Source organism: Chelmon rostratus, chromosome 10, assembly GCF_017976325.1.
Source record: "Chelmon rostratus isolate fCheRos1 chromosome 10, fCheRos1.pri, whole genome shotgun sequence".
NCBI classification, from domain to species: domain Eukaryota; kingdom Metazoa; phylum Chordata; class Actinopteri; order Chaetodontiformes; family Chaetodontidae; genus Chelmon; species Chelmon rostratus.
In genome coordinates this window covers 4,085,019-4,107,023 of record NC_055667.1, presented here as the reverse complement: position 1 = coordinate 4,107,023, position 22,005 = coordinate 4,085,019, and the positions used below count along the sequence as shown (strand labels likewise).

The 22,005-nt window shown below is 41.7% G+C and overlaps 1 protein-coding gene across 1 annotated transcript; it reads right to left on the bottom strand.

Moving 5' to 3' along the window:
- Positions 1–5,490: 5,490 nt before the first annotated feature.
- Positions 5,491–21,538, bottom strand: sdcbp2 (syndecan binding protein (syntenin) 2). Its single transcript, XM_041946362.1, has 9 exons — positions 21,386–21,538; positions 16,628–16,679; positions 16,041–16,137; positions 11,687–11,787; positions 10,209–10,373; positions 9,254–9,429; positions 8,110–8,281; positions 7,565–7,656; positions 5,491–7,213 (listed from the first exon to the last, which is right to left on the bottom strand). Exons 2-9 carry the CDS (start codon positions 16,676–16,678, stop codon positions 7,159–7,161), a joined length of 909 nt encoding a protein of 302 aa, XP_041802296.1. The 5' UTR covers position 16,679; positions 21,386–21,538; the 3' UTR covers positions 5,491–7,158.
- Positions 21,539–22,005: the final 467 nt, after the last annotated feature.

Here is a 22,005-nt window from a genome sequence, read left to right as displayed (position 1 = left end):
TGACAATCAGAACATTAACAGCAGAAATACAGATTCCTTGTTACAAACCACGAGTGCTTTTGCATTTATGTAACTGGTCAATACAACACAGTCCTCTGCAGTGGCACTCGTGCTGTGTCACTGCACTGGCCTCAGTTCAAATGAATGATGGTCTGTGTTTTAGCAAGGCCAAAGTCAGCCTGAACACCTTTTAACTGGCCAAATTATCAACTATGCGGGTGTTAGATGATCAGATGGATTTCTGGCTTGCCATGTTTTTTTTTTTTCTCTCAGTTTGAGCAGTTCTGCAATTTCCACAGATCTGTGTAGGTGATTAGCTTATCTTAGCATGAAGACTGGAAGGAGGGGCACACAGCTAGCCTGGCTCTAGCCATAGTAAAATAAATAAATAAATAAATACTTCTAGGATACCCAAGTGATGTACAAAGTAACATATTCTATCTTGGCTGTTTAATTGGTACACAAACAAACAGAAATGTAAAAACAGATTCTGAGGTCCTGGAACTATGTCTTGCTAGTGAAATGTGGAGGTGCTGGTTATGGCAGGATCAGACTACACGAATCTAGCCCGATTTTGACATGTCTTTGTTGTGGCCAATGAAGTAACAGCGTTTTGGCTGATCGTGAAGACAATCGGGCGTCTATACCCGTGTAGCGTGATGTGTTAAACAACCTGCCGTGCAGCATCCGGGACGGCCCACGTCACCCCGATGAAAAGTCTAACATGTCAGAATTTTTTTTGTCGTCTACCCCACGACGCGTTCCTGAGCGTTGACCTATCAGGTGCTCTCTCCAGAGTGCCGTCAGGACAAACATGACGAAGAGGAGGAGGAGGAGGGATGCTGGGGCTGCTGCTGTCAGGTGGGACAACGAAAGAGAGGAAAAGTTCATTGAGCTGTGGTCGAGGGAGAACCGTGACCGAGTCCAAAAATACAAATCACACACAACGCTTCTGCCAGTTTGATTGACAGTTGCTTCACCCGCCAACCAAATGACATCTGAACTGAGTGAATGCGCAACATCGTGAAATAAGACGTGCTGTGATTGGTCAGGGTCATACGTGTAGTCTTGCTAGGCACCTGACCAAGACACGGCAAGAGTTTCTGGCGCTGTGATTGTTTGATCTGACACGGTGACCATCGTCACAGACAAAAACATTGTGTAGTCTGATCCTGGCATTAGCTTTTTTTTAACTTTGGACATTTCAGTCTTGGCAAGTGTATTTCCCAAAACAATTCTTTTAATGTTAGTAGTTTTGTACCTGTTGTGGCTAACTGTGTGTCTTAATTAAGGCTGTGCTGTAATAGACATGAAACTTGCAGACCAGCCAGGTTAAAAAATGTATTACCTCAATCAAAATTGATACTCTTCAATCTAGATCGGATTTTGCTTATTTTGCTTTGAAATTCCACCCTCCCAAGAGATATTTACATTAACATTAACATTTATTTCTCCTCTCTTTCAAGTTGACTCTGAAATAGAATCTGCTCTCTCGTTCCCCTCAACTCCAGGATAGCCTGCCTTCATCGCCTATCTTCCCAGTTCTCACCAAAAGACTTCAAATGTCACATTAATGCGGTGCGATGGATTTGTTGCTTCTCATGGAAAATGAATGAGAGCTGGTGGCTCCACGCAGCTCGCTGTGTTCGAGGTGTTTCTACCCTGTGAGAGTCTCTGATTACATCTCTAGAAACCAAACAAAGCTGATTCGGATGCAAAAGCTCACCCACAAAGTCGTTCCCCACTTCATTATTCTGCAAATCTACTCACTTATTCAACTCAACCAAACCTTATACTGAGGTTTCCTTTTAACTTGTCTATGCACAGCATCCCTCTGGGCTACAGCCTACATATTTCTACTCTACCACGGTCTCCCTCAACATTAAAGGAAAAGTTCAGCATTCTGGGAGATTCGCTTATTTGCTTTGGAGTTGATGAGGAGATGACACCACTCTCTTGTCTCCAAGCTAAATATGAAGCGATTAGCTTAGCTTAACATAAAGACTGGAGGCAGGAAGACACAGCTATCCTGTCTCTGTCCACCTGTCAGCACATCTGAGTGAATTAGTGAAAAAGTGAATTAAATCTTGGTTGTTTGATCCACATAGCCGAAGTTTAAAAATGACAAGTTGGGTTTTTTTCCAGGGAACTGCGTGCTGGAACTATTTAACCTTTTTTTTTTTCTTTTTTTTTTTTTACCTTTAACATCAGCCAAGCGTTTTCTTTATGTCACCTGTATGCTTTTCTTTTTTCAGCGTGGACTTTATGTTTTAGGGTGGACTTTTTCCTGAACTACTGATTTACTGAAAATAATTGAACTCAATGTGGGCTGCTCTCATGTCACGTAACACACAGGGGACATCTCTTCAGCTCATTAAATCTAGTGGGGAGGTCATCTAATGATCCTCGCTGGCTCAGTTTGATGCAGATGTGAATGAAGCGAGTTGTGCTCAGTCTGTGCTCTGTGCTGTATATCTCTGCTAACTTAATGCTCTCGTGGTGTAGTTTAACTGTCACTCTGGTAGTGTGTATTTCAAGTCCACTGTACAAGAGTTAGTCAGTCACTGCAAAAAAAATCCACTTTATTTGTTTAACAGATCGTTCTGTAAAACGTTTTTAGACATGGAGTGCTACATGCTAGTCGCCACTCAAAATGTAAGTCAATAAGATATGTAGGTTGTAATTGCATTTAGGATCAGGGTGTTTTCTTGGTTTCATTGTGCTTTTTGAGAGGACTTCGATGAAAGATTTCCTCCGTTTGCCGATCTTGTGCTGATGTTTAACTTCATGTGTAATAAGGGCCAATGAGCAGCCTGCAGCTGCAAAATCAAAATTCGTCTGACTGTCAGAGACTCATGAGCCAACACCCGACGCAACCAGCAAAAATAGTCCGACACCAAGTCAAGAATCTCTGGTGAAGAGCAGCATGATTTTTTTTTTTTTTTACTATTTGGTTGACATATTTTGCACTATTGTTCACTTTATGAATTTGAAACAATTACTTGAAGCCGAGATTGTACGTGTATCCAAAGTGTTGTATGTCCACTGAGTCCTGACTGATTGTTCTGCAGCGTCATAGAGCTGATAGCATTAAAAGCAAAAACAGGTGAACTGTAATAAGGTAATACAGACATTTCAGGTAGATCCTTAGAAATACTACAATAATGCAATGCCTTTCATCCATGACAAGAGCTGCTGATCTCGGCTCTGTACATTTGACCACAGTATGTATCCACAGGCCATAGAAAATAATGGACATTCAAGTCTAAATGCAGTTGTAAAACCACGCAGTGGCAGAGAGTGCCAAATGATATCATTGTCAGACGTCAGCGACAATCATGACAATCCCTGTCTGTGTTCGGTGTTCACCTCATCGACCTGAAGGATCCGCAGCAGCAGTGGCCATTATCAATGCATTAAGATCCATGAAAAGATTGAGTGAATGCCTTAGAGACGCACAGGGCTGTCGCTTCGCCACCCACACTTATTATTATTATATGTTACCATGAGTTGCGCACTAATTGTGTTCCCGTCACCTGACTGTATGAACCGCTTGGCTAAAGTGGATTAGGAGGCCAAAACTACTTCATGTTTTGCAAGAAGCCATATAATCCTGTGAGGGAACAGGTGTGAGAATGTGGGAGGCGGCCTCCTCCTCTCAATATTAATGTACTGTGGAACAAAAAAAACTCCAACGATGAAAGTCACGTGAACGACAACCACTGTCTGTCGGCGTTGTACTGTGATTTCAGTTAGTCACACCGTCATGCTGTCACTAAACACAGGCTGACAGAGGAAAGGAGAGGCTGGATTTAGTGAGCCAGTATGCTGCATTAAGAGGTTCGGCTTCAGGAGCTCAGGCTTGTTGTGGGTCGCAGGAATCGTTTCAGCCCCCTTCATTTACCTCTATGCACAACAGTCTACACTTCAGCTGCATCATGTATGTGAGTTTTTGACAAGTTCATTACTAAACTGCAGTGCATTCTTATTAGTGTACTGCAGAGCCCCCAAAGTCCTGAAAGGTGATCTTTTTTACCTTCTTATTATCTATTAAGTTATTATCTTGCTGCACAAGACAACTTGTACACACGAAATAATAACTTGTTCACATGTCATCATTTAATGTCTTGTGTTCACAAGTTGTTTTCTTTTACGCAGAAGATGCTGTGTTTTGTATCTAGTAAGCTGTGTATCTTATGTATCTTGTACACTATGTTATTATTTAATACCTTGTACATGCAAGTTGAACAACATCACTGGAAATGTGCTAGCGGAAGCAACAAGGCTCTCACATGCACACAATTTCTTGATTCATTTCTTCATTATTTTTTGTTAAAATAAGAATCTGTGCACACGAGACAAGAATGGAGCTGAAGTTCTTCTCCTCTGCTCACACGATTACAGAAATCTTTTTTTCAGGACTTGAGGGCCTCTGTGCTCAATAGCTGTTTGTTTGTTGTTTGTTTAATGTGCTTAATGTATGCTGGTGTTTCTAACAGGCCTCCATTACACCTTTATGTCTTCACTTACTTGTCCTAATAGGGTTTGGTGAACGTAATCACATCTTTGGAGCCGTTTTGTCAGCTACTTTCCTGTCGGATGGGTAATAAACATTGTGGCCTGCAGTGTCCTTGTTTAGGATTCTGGCAGTCTGGTAACTTCGTGGGTGAAATGCTCCAGTTCCGGCGGAGGCCTGTGACTCATCAGGGTGGGATGGATTCATTCATTCAAAGTTTAATCTGACCTTCCTCCAATCAGTCTTTACCACACAGCACTTTATCACAACCCACTTCGACATTATCGCGAAGCCAAGGAGGCCATTATCCCCAGAACGTCGTCGTGCCTGACAGTGACCCGGTTTTCTATTTCTGTCCCATAATACACCTGAACTTCTTGCTGTAGTGTGAGATTGTGCCAGTGTACAGAATGTGGGTGGAAGGGGGTAACTGAGTGATTATATACCACGTATATCCTTAGACACACAATGCTGAATATTTCTGGGGGGGGGAGACAGGAGGAGGTGGGGGGTGTCAATATTTGAATGTGTATTGTCATTATATGCTTTATTCCTTGTCTGGCTGTCTGTGTTCCATAGCCTATGTAATGATAATTAATGTATACAAAGGTTATACCAAGTCCTTCAACATCCTACCATTCAACGCCTTCATAGGAAACTGACATCATTGATGTCTACAGATAACGTCATGTAAATTAACTATTTTAATGGCAATAGTAGTGTGTACAGCAAAATACATCAGTAGGCTACTTCTCCATTCACACTCCCACCACACTGTATAAAGACCAGAAGCCCCTATATTAAACAGCATGGAGGAAACCTTTCTGTTGTCCTCATCTGTGTGTTTGTCTGAATCGAATATCTCTGGATGTTTTACTTGCTATGTGTCACATTTTTACCCACCCTCGCCGACTGTGAAGAATATAACACATCAATGAGGACCTGAAGGGGAAGACAACACCGCCAGGCTGGTGTGAACAGAAAGACTGTTTATTTGTTTTACAATATTATCTTGGTTACATTCGTATATAAACTTTTAGATTTTTCTAGCATTTTCTCACAGAATGACAGTGATGTTTATCAGATTGCATACCTAGAAAATTAAAGGAATACATGCATCCAAACATGAACAGCATTAAAAGGAGCAACTTTATATAACAAGTAGAAATTCACAACTGAGAGCTCTGCTCATTCTCATCGTGCTCGTCAGTCGAGGGAATATTACATCGGGACGTCCTCTAACAACGCTGAGCAGAGGAGAGCAGGTTCATTGGCTAAACCCCTGACGTGGAATTTGAACGCCTTCAATTTGAGCGATGATTTTCAGCATCAAATTTAAGCAGTTTTCTATAGTTACCATGTTTTCATGAGTTCTCTCATCAACATGAGGCACCACAAACACAATAATAAAAAAAAAAGCACAACTGTTGAAATGGAAACAGGAAAGACAACCTCTTAAAAAGGTAGTGGAAAGTGCACTTAGTGGGTCTGCCAGCACAAACCCTGTCCAAACCAATAGCAACAGTTCCCTTAAAATTCTTTTTTGAAACAACAGACCATATCCAACAAACACGGCAGATAGCTAATCACGTACTGCACTGTGATCTTGCTTACTTGTGCCTTTCACCGTCTCATAGCTCCTCTTGTGTTTGTGGACAGGGCTAAGCCCCAGCTGCATAGGGCGACACACATGTACCACTGCCCCTTTCCCTACACTTCCCCCTGGAATGTGCACACGGTGTTCCCAGCGCCTACAAATTCAACACATCAGAGTCTCATCGTGACAGTTGCCCGCAGACACAGGAAATGTGCCACAACAATACGCCGCCATCTCTTTGAGAAGTTGTAACTGTCACATATATGTTAGAATCCAGGGAGCATAAATGTTGGGTATTCACAAAAAGAAAAAAAATGAATCTCGATGCCAAAATCAACACTAATTTCCACCAATACATGGTAAAAACTAAAGACAACTCCTTTGCTAAAACCTACTAGATTTACTGGCCAAGTAAAAATGACACTGTACACTGGAATCTTGAATCAAGTCAGCAAACGTTTTCACACATGAGGCCCCAGGTGTTAATTCAGATCAGATTATTGACGCACACACATTAGGGGCCAAGTGCAGGGACTGGGAGCGCAGCCGTGATCTACATGGTAGGGCTCTGATGACGGAGCATTGGCTTTTACAGCATTTTGACAAGATGAAACTTCACGCGCCAATGATTCATCTCCACAATGAGGAGGAAGCTCTGGACTCATGATAATGTGCATGGCTTTAAAATAACATTTTGTACTGTCCTTGATCTCAAATACAAAACAGGAAAATAAACAGGTAATACTTTGACTAAAAGTTAACATATAAAAAGTACTAGACATGTCAACAGAGATGAGGAGGAAAATGTAGAAAAGGTAAAGAATATATTGAACTGATTTATAGAAAAAAAGGCATTTTATGAATATGTTAAGGGTGAGAAACAGCGCCAATGATGATTGTGACGCAGGAGGTGGTTTGGTATGAAGACAGAAAGAGAGAGAGAGAGAGAGATAAAGATAAGGAAGGAAAAGAGAGAGAGAGCAAGAGAGAGCAGATATCTCTGTATTGAAGACATCCTGACAGTTTACAGTCGTCCTGCTGGTCTTCACACCTCTGGGACGGAGTGATCCATGGCTGACCGCAGGAGACCGGTAGACATCCTGAAGGGGGGAAAAAAATCACATCCATAAGCATGCCAGTAAACAGAATCATGCAAAATACGTCATCACACACCGGGTTCATTCCAAGGTCGCTTTCACACACACAAGATACATTTTTGCCTTTTAGTTCCACTCCACTTCCTGTTCACACTTATTACTAACAAACCAATGAGAGTAAACAAGAAGTCATATGAACAGGCAGGCAAATCATTGATTGGACACTTCCAGAGATGAACCTTGCAACATCAGTGCTACATGGATCCATGTGTGAAAATCAAATTCTGGTGACTGACAGCGGGTCACTGTTACATCATATTGGATGATACCGACACTAGATTAACGAAGTCCTACCTCTTAATCATGTGTTCATAGATGAACTTTGGCATGATGGTGATGGTCATGGCAGTTGGAGAGGTGGTCAGAATGTCCTTGATCTGAGAATCCTGAAATTTACACACAGGAACAGTGACATGTGAGGACCTCATGTGATTAATGAACCATCAAATCTTAGGTTTTTAAGAGCTAGAAAAGCAACACTTTATTTAGGCCTAAAACATGTTCAAAGCCAGGGCAGGATGACACACCTACCAAAGAAAACACAGGACTAAAAAGCAAACTGTGGCTACACACTGTGTCACTTCACATTTGTAGCTGGTGAATGCTGCACTTACTTAAAAATGCTCCACGTTATACTACACTCTGCCAGCATGAAAGCAGCCATCCCGATGAAAAATTCAAATTAGCATCCCAGATGTGTATTTATTCTATTTAAGCTCATCTTGTTTTACAGTATACGCATTACTTCCTCTTAAAATGACCACTTAGTAAAAGGTTTCTATGCATCAATGAGAACACTATTTGATGAAAAGACTCATATACAGAAAGAAGTGTCTGACCTTGAGTCCAATAATGTTTTGTCCATTGATTTCACAGATGTAATGTTCAGTCAGCAAGCCGTTGCGAGCAGCAGAGCCATCCTTGACCAGTGAAGTGATTTTACCGGACTTGTAGATAAAGCCGACGTGGCCTGAGCTGTCTTTGTGCATGGTGACGGTGCGCTGAAATGGCCTGCAGACACACACACAGACACGAAGAAAGGATTCAATATGTACAGGTGGAAAACTATGGTATAAAAAACTACGACATACCAGTATATGTGCATTTATAATTTTCATCAAGAAAACATGGAAGACACATATAAGAAAATACAAGGTACCATGAAACTATTTAATAATGGTCATGAAAACAAAACTTAAAGTAGAGCTGAGCAGCAAAGTGTAAATGATGGCACAGCCAGCAGAGGGCGCCCAACATTTCAGCTTCTTATGAAGTTCTATGAAACTGTTCAGAAAACAGATGACAGAAAAGCTCACCTGTTCAATACTGATTCAGATAAATAAATATATATCAATTTACACTCCAAGTTCTCAGGGCCAGTTAAGCAATGTTAAACCACAGCTGTTCCACGTCATGTACAAGGCACATCAGGGATACAGATGAGGCCAGATATTGGAAAACAAACCACGAGGATGCATTGATCCTATTTATGTTTCCATCCTGTATTTTAATGTGCATTATATTCTAATCTGGAGGCCCACAAAGTATTTGTTATTTTCAGAGTAACCCTGTAAAGTAAGCCTGTACAAAACACTGCTGTGTTACTAAAACTAAAACAAATGAAAACGAAATGATAATATGAAAGGCAGAAAAATGGACAAACCAGCTACTGCATTAATCATTGTTGGCTTCTGACTGGCAAACGGTAGCCTCTGCCGCCAAATGTACGTGTACACGATCTGCACTAATAAACAGCAGCTTACATTTTATTAACGTTTGGTCTATGCCTATAATGTTAGTCAACGATACCAGTGACAGACTTATAGATTAATTGAAGCTACAATCACAGTGAAAACAGCTGGGACACATCACAGGCGGGCCAGCACATCTTAACTGGTCAAACTGGGCACAACACAAATACAGTGAGCCCTGACAGAAGGTTTGAGACCACTGTTAAAATCTTGTGTATTAAACACTCCTCACCTGTCCCTGACCACGAGCTCAATGCGGGTCTCGGCCGCAGCCTTCAGGGCCTTGTGGGCCTTGTCTACGCTCCAGCCGGCACAGTTCTGCCCGTTGATCTGAAGCACCTGGTCTCCAAAACGCAGCCCAGCCAGGGCCGCAGGGGAGTTAGCCTGCACCAGCTGGACAAACACTCCCTGAGAAATGAAAGAGGAAATGGACAACACATTCAAAATGAGTCCAAGGAATGGAGGAAGAGAGGAAGACTGCATGAAATAAAGTTTCATGTATACTCAACATGAAAATACGATGACGAGATTTTTGCTTTATATGAGTGGTTGTATAGATGAAACACCAGATTATGATGAAAATCAAGCATTTTTCAGGAATATTCAAATTCAAGCATATTCCTAACCTTGAAATATAACAGTTTGCCTCTCCAAACTTTCAAGACTTTGTACGAATGCTGCTCTTACTACTGATAATAAATGCCACCCAGTCCCCTTAGCAAGTTACCCTAATTGCAAAACACTCATGCTTGTGTAACGATTCATAGCAACGCAGCACTTCCTGCATGCATTTGATAATGAATACATTCTAATGTGAAAACAAGGAGCACAGGAAAATAACCGTTAGTGACCTTATGAATGCTGACTTGTCACCCACTATAGGGTATCTTAAAGGATAGAGAGCCATGTTTCTAGTATCATTTGCTAAAATAATTCTGGTGAAAGTCTTAGTGATCAACATGTTGGATCACCAGATACTAAGCAAAACAGGTTTAACTTTAAATGTTTACACTGAGTAAAGCAGAGTTTGACCCAGATCTCGACCCAGACCTTGTGTGAAAGACTCGAGGAGAGGGGTGTGGATTTCCTCAGTCATCAGTGTTAATGGGGGTGTTAATGACAGTCAGTCTGTGTTGAATAATTAATGCGAGAACAGGTGCCTGTTAGAGTTTGCGATGCTGACTCACATTGTCGATGGCCCTGAGCCGGAGTCCCACCTTCCCGTCCTGGTCCTTACAGAGGATTATCTCCCGTAGCCCTTGGCGGATCTCTGCCCTCCTGATGCCAACGTCTGCCCCCGTCACAGGCCGCACCATCCCCCCAACACCTGAGATGGAGGGTATGGCCACTTGCTGAGGAGGGATGGAAGGAAGCCAGGCAGCAAGGGAGGTGAGAAAGTGAAGAGGTGGGTTGAGAAAGAACAAGAGGGAAATTGAGTGAGGGAGAGGTGAGAGGAAGAAAGCATTAAAGAGGCATGTTACATTTAAATTCAGCAGGAGATAAAAAGGAACGCTGCATCAAAAAGAGTATGTGGGAGGATTCAGTTTCATCTCCTCCTCCACCAGTGAATGAGATCAGGAGTGCTTTAGGCACTGCTGCTGAAAACTTCATCATTAATATGCTTTGCACTAACAATGAAGGAATTAAAAACATTAGAAAAACAATGGTAGGGGTGAAGATATCACCAAATGGCAGAGAACACAGATGGTTAAATGCCAACTGACAGAGCTGTGACATCTGCAGGATCCGCATGTACACATACACACACGCAATTGGAAGGGAGTGAAGAGCTCACACCCTCCCACACACAGTGCTCCAGGCCTGCAGTGAGTCATTCAGTAATGTGGATCTCCAGGAACAGAACACTGTTATGCTCCGATATGTCTACTAAAACAGGTTTTTAATCACTGAGAACCGATGGTTTGAAGTGAGATGCTTTAATGCGACCTGAACCTCAAGATGTCAGTTTTCAATAATAGGGGTCTTGTTTTTTAATCCAAATTATAAAAACAATAACTTTGGAATGGAATGAAGGTATCAGAGGGGAACTCCACTGATGTTACGCATCGAAGTCTGTTTCAAAATGTCGGGGAGTACTACAGCAGCGGTGGAAAAAGTTTTATAAAACCTTTAGTGTCTCCAGTGTGTAGTGTATCCACTATCTGAAAATGAAAACAATCTGAGGCAGTGGAGTTACAGAGAAGTGAGCTAACCAGACATATGTACCCTGCTCCTCCTGTCTGCAGCAGGTGTAACCCAGGTTAAATAAATCTGCCTTAATATTATTATTGCACTCCGAACACCTCAACGTCACTACCTCACGTCACCCGGTCATGTGACTGCAGCCAACCAATCACGTCACACAGAGCGAAATTTGTAGCAGCTGCGGCGGATCTCCTACTCAGAGTTGCGGGGAGAACCGGTCAGCAGCTGGTTAGCCAGGCTAATATTAACAACTTATTGATATTTGGCTAACGAGTGCAACTACTTGTTACACAAAGGCTAAATAAAAATAGAAATGCGTATATACATACACATGATTTTATATTACAGTCAAGAGTGCAATAAGTGCTAAATCAGTGGAGCACCTTTGTAATAATACATCCACACTTTCAGATGTTTGCATGCATGGACACACATCCCCAGGACACACACAAACACTCACATTGTCACCCACGGGCACCAGGGCCAGGTTCCTCTGGACTTCATCACTGTTGAGGGCCAGACCCATGTAGTCTCCTAGCTCCTCCAAGTTCGGGTACAAACCTACGAGAATGGAGAGAAGGGAGGAAGCAGAAGCGGGGGGTGAAAAATGGAGCCGAAGAAGGATGAATAAAGGTCGAGCAGGTGGGAGAGGTAGAGTGAGTGGCAGGTGATTGGCAGGGTAGAAACACCGGAGAGAGAGATTTAGTCTCCATCTGATTGTATATTTTGTACTGTTTTGAATTTTGAAGTCACAGGTGTGTAAACATTGTCATATTAGACTACTTAAACTGTCTTCTTAAACTTCTTCTTATTAAGCCCTCCATCAGAAGAATGCTTATAACTGAGCACTCTGTGTTGCAGTGCAGTAAAACTTTCCTGGCATCAGTATTCAGTTCCTTGCTATGACGGAAAGGCCACTATAATCTATAAAGCCTCTTTCACACAAAGTCCATGGTAAATTACTGGAATAACCTTTCGGGCACCGCTGATGATTTTCACTATTCACGCATGCAGCTACATTCAGGAACATTCTCGCCTTTTCACACATGCCATGGCAATGGCAGAAGAGATGGGACAAGGGACAATCCAGAAGTTGGTGGTAATGCAACACTTGTGGATGCTAACCGCAATGTGGAGATTCAAGTACATCATCAGCAGAGTCTTGTGATTGGCTTGCCCACTCCACATGAAAGCTTCTTTCATCAGACAGACGCAACCCATTACGTCAGGAATGGGGAACCTCCGGCCTCCAGGCCACATACAGCCTGTCGAGCCATTTGATCCGACCCGTGAGACAATTCGTAAACACTTAAAAAAAATCTTTTCAGCAATACGGAAAACAACGTAAAACACTTCAATGCACCATGGCGCGGTCAACAAAACAAAGCAGAAGCAGAGTGTTGCACTTTCCAGAAGAAGTGGATAAATAATTATTATTATTAAAAAAGGCCAACCTCAAGAGTCATTACACCTACAAACATGTTAAACTGGATGAGCTGCAAGGACAAACGTGATTGCATAAAGTTAACGTTATTAAGCAGAGTTTGGCTGACCAACAAGCAGCTTTCACAAGACCACATTCTGACAGAGACAGAGTTTGCAGGCAAGTTTTGTGGTGAGCAAGCTAATGGCTAAGAGGCTGAAACCTCATTCAGAGGGAGAATTTGTGAGGCTGCTACCCTACCTACTGAGGTAGGGTATCATTTCCTTAGATAATCTCAAAAACTGGAGAAGTAACACTTGAGTCCCAGGATATTAACCAAGCTTGCTCTTTGAATTCTAACACACAATTACAGATGCAAGACAAGGTCAGGATTAAGCTTGCTCTTCCTGTTTTACAGTCTCTCTCCTATGTCTCTTCTTCTGCTTCCTGTTTGGACAGTGTGTACCAATCTGTCTCTCTTCTTGTCTGCCTGTATGGCCTGCATCACTTTTGGGCAACAAGAGCCTGTCAATGCTTTTGCAGAAGAGCAGTGATTACTGCATTTATCCCTGCATGTATAAGAAAGGAGGTTAGTGAAAAGAAGGAAAATAAGCATAAGTTAAATCAGCCAGTGGCTACAAAATGACATACATGACAAATGAACATGCATGTAAGCCAGTTATTTAGAATTTACAATTTAATGACACATTGCCTTTTAACTTCCTGTCAACACAGTGGGAATGTGTTACCTTGTAAAGGTTAATATCTGCTGCTTAGTGCCACCTCGCACCTGCATTTTACCACGATTAACATGTACTGCCATAAATGGATAAAGACTTTCTTCAGACAGTCTTACAAATATTAACCTCAGCTATCAAAGTGGAGCTAATCAGATCAGTTCTCCAATATAGTGCTGAATTCAGCTAGACATTTTTTTATACTTAAGAGTCATGGTAAGTGGTCAGAGTGTCCTGGTATTTTGCTTGTAGCCTGGCCAGCAACATGGCTTTGGGGCAACCAGGAGGCTGACATCTTTGGCTATTAGGGAACTATCTAAACTACTTTGGAACAGATCTGTTCCTCTCCGGATGAACCATAATGAAGCTCACCACCCTTTAACTTCTCATGCAGCACCATCACCAGGTCAAAACTGGATTTTGCTATATTGGGTTTATGACCACACATATATATAAAATCAGAACAGAAATTGTCAAAGTCGCGCTGCACAGTGATGTTAAATATATAGATTTCTTCAACCATATTTAGGATCAGAAAGATTCCAACCACACCTCTTCCGCACTTGTCTGAGAGCAAATTTGTTTACATACCATCAGATGTTTGTATGTGTTTCAACAAATAAGATAACAACAAGATCAGTCTAGCTCTCCAATGTATAAACAATGAGTGGAAAGTTATGTTTAGAAATCCGTTCCTAGACAACCAAAGCAAGAATCAGGTAGGTAAAAAAGTGATTTGGGGGATGACTGAGTCCAATATCAGAAATCAGGTGTGGGAAATTTGCATCATCTTAATTTGATAACTGTGGTGGATGTGGTGGTGCCAGACCACACAGTATTTCCCCCTCATACAAGGGGAGGTGGGTTTCCAGGAGAAGTTTATAACTGGCTGTGTGAACTTATCAGGACTGACTGTTGCCATGTTTACTATTGCTGGCAACCAGGAGTTAAAAGACAAAAGCATAACTGGAACGAACAAGGAAATGGGCGGACCGCATAAGGTCAATGCACCAGGCAGTATGACACATCGTCCAACAAGATCTACATGAAGTACCAGGAAGTAGTTCAGAGATGTTGTTCCACGTGAAAACTTAAATCAATATATTATTCTGCAATGTTGTTTGTCCCAACAACAGTGACTGTGCAATGATCGTATGGGTGGAGGCGAGTCTAAAGCCAACATGGTTTGAGTAAGAGCACACATAAAAGTATCAACCACTGCACAGTTAGGGACGACAGCTCTGGTCATGGCACAGAATATGAGGAGAGAGGAAACATCTCCACCCCCCGCTGACCAAACATAACAAGTGTATAGAAAGATTGAATGACCGATCACGAATGATTGGAACTTGCATATCTTCATTTATCCTGTACTCCTACACCAGGCTATAATAAAAAATAAATAAATAAATACATTTCATTATTTCAGAAAACTGAGAAAGTCTAGTAATAACAGTCACCCTCTCAATTTTCACATTTTTGTTTTTGTGCTCTTCTGTTTTATCACCGTCTCGTTCACTGAACTCTCCCACACACGGCTGCTCCACATCAACCCACATACACGAATCAAAAAAAATGATGGCAGTGAACTCTGCTCTTTTATTCAGTTCAACACTATTTAACCGTTGCAATTTACCCCTCCTTGCCCGACCCCTTTCTTCTCAAAAGTCTATCTAAAGCTACAGTGTCTGGAAAACAGCTCTTTAACTCAAACCTCTATTTCAAAAATAAGTCAGAACATGAGGATGTGGATTCATGTCTCTGCAGAAATTCCACTAGCTGACTCTGAATGTTGCTTTGCTGTCCCCTTTCACCTCCCTCCCTGTTTCTCTACTCCACAACAAGCAGGAGAACAAACTCCTCCCCTCTCTCTTCTAGCTCACCCTTACATCCCTGGGTCTCTCCCCCCTCCCTCCCTCCCTCCTTTTCAAACCAACTCCTCCTCCTCTCTCTTTTCCCATCATGCCCTGTCCCAGCACAACTGCCAGTGCCAGTCTCCATGGTGACTCATAGCTAGTTCTGCTGAGGTAAAAACAAAAGACCAAAAGCCCACAGGACTTTGCATCTAAACAGAGAAAAGAGAAACTGAATAAGTGGGAGAATGGGAAAGGGGGGAGAAGTGAGTGAAAATCAGCAGAAAAGTTGTGTTCTGGAATCTCTACAGGGCCCCTTACCCATCATTTACAGACTTTTAATATGTGCCTCCTTTCTCTCTCTTTTCTTCATAGCTACGATAACACAAACACAGAAGAACATAAACCTCTGAGCAGAGAAACAATGAGAGAGAATGAAATAAAGCGCCACAAACACAGAGGAAAAGAGAGAAAAATCATAGCCGGTGTGGCAGGCCCACTCACTCCCATTACTGTCCAAAGACCTCATAACTCCTCCTCCCATCACAGTCCTCACTCCAATCATCTTTATCCTTTCCTAATACTCCTCAACTCAATCCAAAGAATAGCACAGGCTCAGAAGCACAGACCCCCCACATACAGACACCAACAATTCTCCAGCATGAGGAGCAAGAAAGCAGATACCAGTGAAGGTCTTTCTGTTACAGCTTACAAAAAGATGGGGGTTTTCCTGGGTGTAGACAAGTTTGTAACACAATAAAGGGATAAAATAAAACTTTTAATAGTATATGTGAGACTCACTTGATCCTGGCATCCCAGCAGTGACAGGCTGAGGCTGGTAGGTTCCCTCAGTGATGGCTGGCATGGGGGTGCTAGTCTGGGCAAACTGGGCCTGGGCCTAGAAAGTAATGAGATGCACCAGTCAACTGGAAGTGTACTTGGACAGAAAATGATAAATACTGAATGAAAGGCAACTCACACAACACAAATGAGAAATGAATGAATGATTAGGAATGTATGTCCTTTTTAAAAAGAATATTAACACTTAAGCCTTGAATAAATGGTTTTAAGTTTGCCTTCATGCACATGCACAAAATTTAGCAGGAGTATACTGAGTCTAAGCAATACAAGTAATGATAATCAGCTTAAGTGATTGCAGAATATTTTTTCCTCCACAACAATGCACGCAAAAACGACAAAGTTGAAGGGGTACTCCCAAAAATGTTACAATTTTGAGTAATTTAATGGCCTTGCGATGTTGCTATATTTGCAACATTTCTCAGCTTTACAGGTTGAAATCATTCGATTCAATTTGCTTTTTGCAACCATCTGTCTTACTGTACAGATGATCAAAAGCATATGCTAAAGCAGGTCACGAACACACTTGCCTTGATAACCTTGTCGACCTTGAGGTCCTCCAGGGATGGATACAGGGACATCCTGAGGAAAAAAAACACAAACAGCTGTGAAGGGAGGACCTTGAGAAAGGGGGGATGACACAGCTGTATGAGATAACAAACCAGCCAGATAAGCCTCGTCAGACTACTGACCGGGATAAGCTCATATAACCTTCATACTACCCATTACCTTTAGAGTCCATTAATCCATTAAGCTACATTTTGAATGAACATTGAGTTAAATTACCTCCTGTGATGTGCCAGTGCTGATTATTGCACTGCGAATTAAAATCAACTCTGTATCTGTATGCAGCTTTCAGATACATCCTGTTTGTTTTGGCTGTTGTTTACCTAACCAGAATGAGATGGCAGAGAGATGAAATAAATGGTTGACTGATAAGGAAAATTGAACTTAGGCAAGCCAAAATGAGCCAAGGCTACAACACCTGAGAATGCTTGACATGCATGCAGCAGGTAGACATTTCCTTGTCCAAGATAAACTTCTAAATCAGGCTGCATCTCAAAAACATATCGGAGAAGTCAGAAATGTCAATAAATGAACACCATTAGGGACTAGTGAATTCAGAGCTGAAGCAATTAGTAAATTGATTGAAATTCATTGCAACTATTCTGATAGCTGGTCAATCCTTTTGGTAATATTTCAACCAAAAATGCCAAACATTCTCTGACAGCAGCTTGTCCAGTGTGAAAATTTCTGCTTTTGTCTTATGTGATAGTAAATGAATTATGTTTATGTTTTGGACTGTTGGTTGGACTATTAATAATAATAGTTTGATTTATTTGATTGACAATTTTTAGACAAAAGGAATAATAGAGGAAATAATTGGAAGAAAATACTTGCAAGTCACAGCTTCGGTTGAATTTATCAAGATACTTGATAATAATCATTTCAATTCAACCAGCGTTGGTCAATATGGATAAAATCCACCATCAAAATAAATATATAATGGTATTATGAATTTCCAGCAACCTCTGGAAACTGTTGCTCGGCATCTCACAGGTTTATATTATCATGAACATCACAGTGTTGCATTTATAAATAGCATTTGGGTGAGCGACAAACACAACTAAGATAAGGAGATTCAGTGCGGAAATCATCCGTGGACCCAGTACACACTCATAAAAAAACACATTTCAGCATTGACAGCAAAGCTCCAGAAATAGAACAGCAGCACAAACTGCCACAATATGTCAGCTAATGGACGGCTGCACACATTGATACTGTCCTCATGTGTAAAGCACAATGACAACAAGGGCACTTATTCTGATGTGTGTCATGACTGACATCACAGTTGATCACTTGACCCTGGCACTGCATCGTCTTATCTTCTCATGACAGGTGTGCCTATTGACTTTGATTTTGTCACTGTAAATGACAAACATGTGGACCACAGTACCAGGCAGAAGCACCACAAAACGTGACACCACCTTTCTATTTTATTCAGCTACTCTCATTCAAGCTCAACTGCATTGTGAAACAAGTGCAGGTTCGGCTTCATGACAAAGCTTTCTGTTGAAGGTCACACACAGACATTAGACTGAAAACCACTTGGGTTTGTACGTATAGGTGACTTGTGTGAAGTACAGGCTGCTACGAAACATAATACAACAGTAAATATAGGTGGAGGGAAAAACATGACAATGGTTAATTACGAAAGAAGAATTCATTACCACAGCACACAAACAAAACAGCAGCCTGAAGGAGGAAGAGGAAATGAAAGATAAATGTCAGTCAGCTGACTGAGATTACCCACACAGCGCTGCAGAGCAGGCTGAGACATGCAGTGGTGCACTGACAGGTAATAACCACAAATATGTTTGAGTCTGACATCTGTTTCTGTAGATCCAATTCCTTCCTTCATTTGCCTTGATATAAAGTAAAGCTCACATTTCCCTGCAACCTGGTGTTTATGGACAGGAGGAAAAAAGGATCGTGGCTCCTCAAGCACACTGATTACGTCTAGTGTTGAAGTTAAAAATACTAAAGGGCTAAGGCACATACAATGTAGTAGCAACACAACTTAATCTACTAATCATTTTTTGGATTGTTTGGTCTATAAAATGTGAGGAAAGTGTGAAAATGTAAACACGTGTTCACAGAGTCCGAGATGACATCTTCAAATGTCTTATTTTGTCTGACCAACAGTCCAAAAACCGCAAGATATTCAGCTTGTAGTCAAGGGAGACGAAGAAAACCAGACAATATTTCAGAAGCAGGATCTTGTAATTTCTTTTGACTTTTTTCACTTGAAAAATTACTCACTACTTAACGACTTATCGATTAACAGCTAATCGCTGCAGCTCTGCTCCGATACAGATTCCAAAAATTCAACTCAGGGTATGTTGTAAGACTGAGTGCCAATCCAATACCGGCGCTATCTTTTATCACAATTTTAACTGCATTTCACTTAGTACGCGACCTGGATATTAACCATGTTTTTCTATTTAAACAACTAGATACCTGTCTCCCTTTCTTTGATAACCCCACCCTCCTGTTTGTTGGTCTTATCTTCTTGAAATGACTCAGTACTTCCTCTAATAATTCCAATGTGCTTGTACTCTGTACTCCAAATAAAGTTACTTGAACTTTGAAACCCTGTATACCTCAATGCATGGAACTTATTTCAATGTACGTCACATGAGGCCAACTGAGCTGGCGAGCGGCTATGACTGAATGAATTAACTGAAAACACTCATGATAATGACAAAGAAACCGTTTAATATGGATTGGCCATATCGTGGCCTATAGAATCCGCTTGACAAGGTCAGTATCGACATATATACCAGATCAGTTAAATCCCAAAAATATAGGGGGAAAAATGCAGAAATATTATCTTAAAAAGCAAACTCATTGCACTTTAGTCTTTCCAATCCTTCTACTTTTATATGAAAAAAGGCATAAGGACAGAAGCACCACTAATTTCTTACCCATTTTCTTCAACACCCTTTAACAACTGTGAGTCACAATCACAAGACATGCGAACACATCTCTTACTCAATAATAAAAACGAAAATTAAGTGAGGACAATGACCAGCAGACATAATGACCAACCTCCACACACTATGAAAATCCAATAACCCACTGACAGACATGTTGGACACAAAAGACAAAACACAAGTCAAGAAAAAAAAAAAAAAACACTGATTCACTTCCCTTCATACAGGTCAATCCCATCACCAATAATTTACACTAAAAGCTAATATACCATATGGTGCAATAATAATATTAACAATAATAACAACACAATAATAATCACAAACATGAGAGTCCACACTGATGTGTCATGTGCACACAGTGGTAGAAAATGTGGGCAAACATTCATTTTAACACAAGTAGGAGAAAACTGCGCAGTCCTCAAACTAAACCAAAAACTTAACCACCAACCACAGCATCTCAGCCTCCCAGCTACTCCAGCCACTACTCTATTCTGTTATTCCTGGGCCTCGCAGACAAGTGCACCATTGTGTTAGTGGACACAGAGAGGCATTTTAATACCTTCTAGTGTTTACTTTTCAGCTGTGTTTGTTTGCCCGCTTTATATCCCTCCCTCATTCAGACTAGCAGGCCGGAGGTATAAGTGAATAAGCCTGGAAAAAATGAGTGTTTGGTCTCTTGCCATGACATAACCTAATCCCTGAGTCACTTCTGCAGCCGCAGTTCAAATGGAAGTGGACAAGTGACGTTCTTTGAAATGTTAAAAATGGACATTTCCTATATGTAGCACTTTCCTACTTTCACAACACTTGATCACTTGAGTCACACACACAAGCCAAGGTGCTAGTCTGGCCATCGGGGGCAACCTGGGGTTCAGTGCCTTGCTCAAGGACACTTCGACATGAATGCATCGTTTTACTGGGAGCAGCTCATCGCTGTGGTGCTCACTGCTACTCTGCATGAAAAGTGTTAGCAAAGTGGAAACTGGAAAGGAAAGAGGGGGGTGACTTCAGTAAGCCTGAACGAATGAGTTAGATACAAGAATGTGGTCTTCTTGGCAGCTTATTCCGGTCTACTGACATGGCTGGGAAAGACACAGAGGGAGTGGGAAGCAGGAGGAGGAGGTGGAGAAGGAGAGGCAACGGTGAAAGGAAACACAGGTCTGTAATGCTTTGAAATGACCCACACCCTTTCTACTGTGGCCATCAAATGGGCCACATTACATGATAATGGTTCGAACATTACAGGCAAATAACATAATGTCACCGTTAGCTATCCTTTGTAAACACGCAACATGAGCTACAGGGTTAACGTGTAATACATGAACTGCACAGCTCGGGTTAAGTGATGTTAGCTTGATTATAATAGATAGATAGCCGTTTCGATCATACTCTAATGCTGAGATAAACGTCTGTGTATAATTTTGGCGAGGTGCTAACGTTGCTGTCATATGACCCGCTAAGTTACGACATGAAATGTTGCAAATCAGCGCTGCTAACGTTACGGTGTCTCGCTGCACGGTCATGAATAATTTACCAACCCCACCACCGTGAGCTGGCTTAAACACACAGATCTTGTAGTTAGCTGGAACTAGGACATACTGAAAGGTATGCGAATGAAGACAAAACTAGTGCCATTAGCTGACTCCCTACGAGCACCGTCTTTGTTCCGATATACACAGCAGGGAAGCAACGAGCTAGCCGTAATGTTAGCTTGCTAGGTAAACGAAACCTGGATGTAACAGTTACCGCTCGGGAGGGTTTGATACGTCGGTTAGCTAGAGACGCTCTCACCTTTAATGCCTTGGTTGTAAAATCAGCTTAAAAGCTTCTGAATGCCGGACAGCAGCAAACTCCCTTATTTTTCCGTCGCTCTCTTCGTCGCTGAAGCAGACACTGAAGGGGATTTCTGGAAAGTGATGTCACCGCTGGCTTCCTGGTCGTGCTAACCTCGCCAATCAGTGTTGACGTCGTAAACCACGCCTCGTTTCAGTCACATGGACTTTGAGTCGCCGCTACTGTTTCATAACTGTGAAACAAAACCTTGTGATAATCATCATGACCTAACTAACATAGTGGGAATAGTTTGCCTCAGCAAAGCGCCATTTTGTGTCTCGTGCGTTGTTTGCACCCCTGTTTGTTCTGTTGATGCGCGGGGATCAAGTTACTGTAGGACAGACAGCGCTGTCCTCTGCTCAGCATCCGCCCTAAACATTTAAACACAAACCTTTTCCTCAAGAACAGTTGCTGTCTTTTTCTGACTGACTGATCCATTAAACTATTGGCCCCTAACCAGTAACCAATAGTTATGTTTCTTGATTGATTGATTGATTGATTGGTTGATTGATTTAAGTGGCCCCCATGTGGAACCCAGCCCACCCTTGTTAACATGACACTACACAGCAACAGAGGTG

Bases quoted from the DNA above. Each gene is read 5' to 3' on its own strand.
- sdcbp2 (XM_041946362.1), bottom strand. From the start codon at position 16,678: ATGTCCCTGTATCCATCCCTGGAGGACCTCAAGGTCGACAAGGTTATC. The intron at 8,282-9,253 runs GTGAGGAGTGTT...GTGTGTCTGCAG, and splicing joins GAGCTCGTGGTCAGGGACAG to GCCATTTCAGCGCACCGTCA. The intron at 7,657-8,109 runs GTCAGACACTTC...TGTAAATTTCAG, and splicing joins AAAACATTATTGGACTCAAG to GATTCTCAGATCAAGGACAT.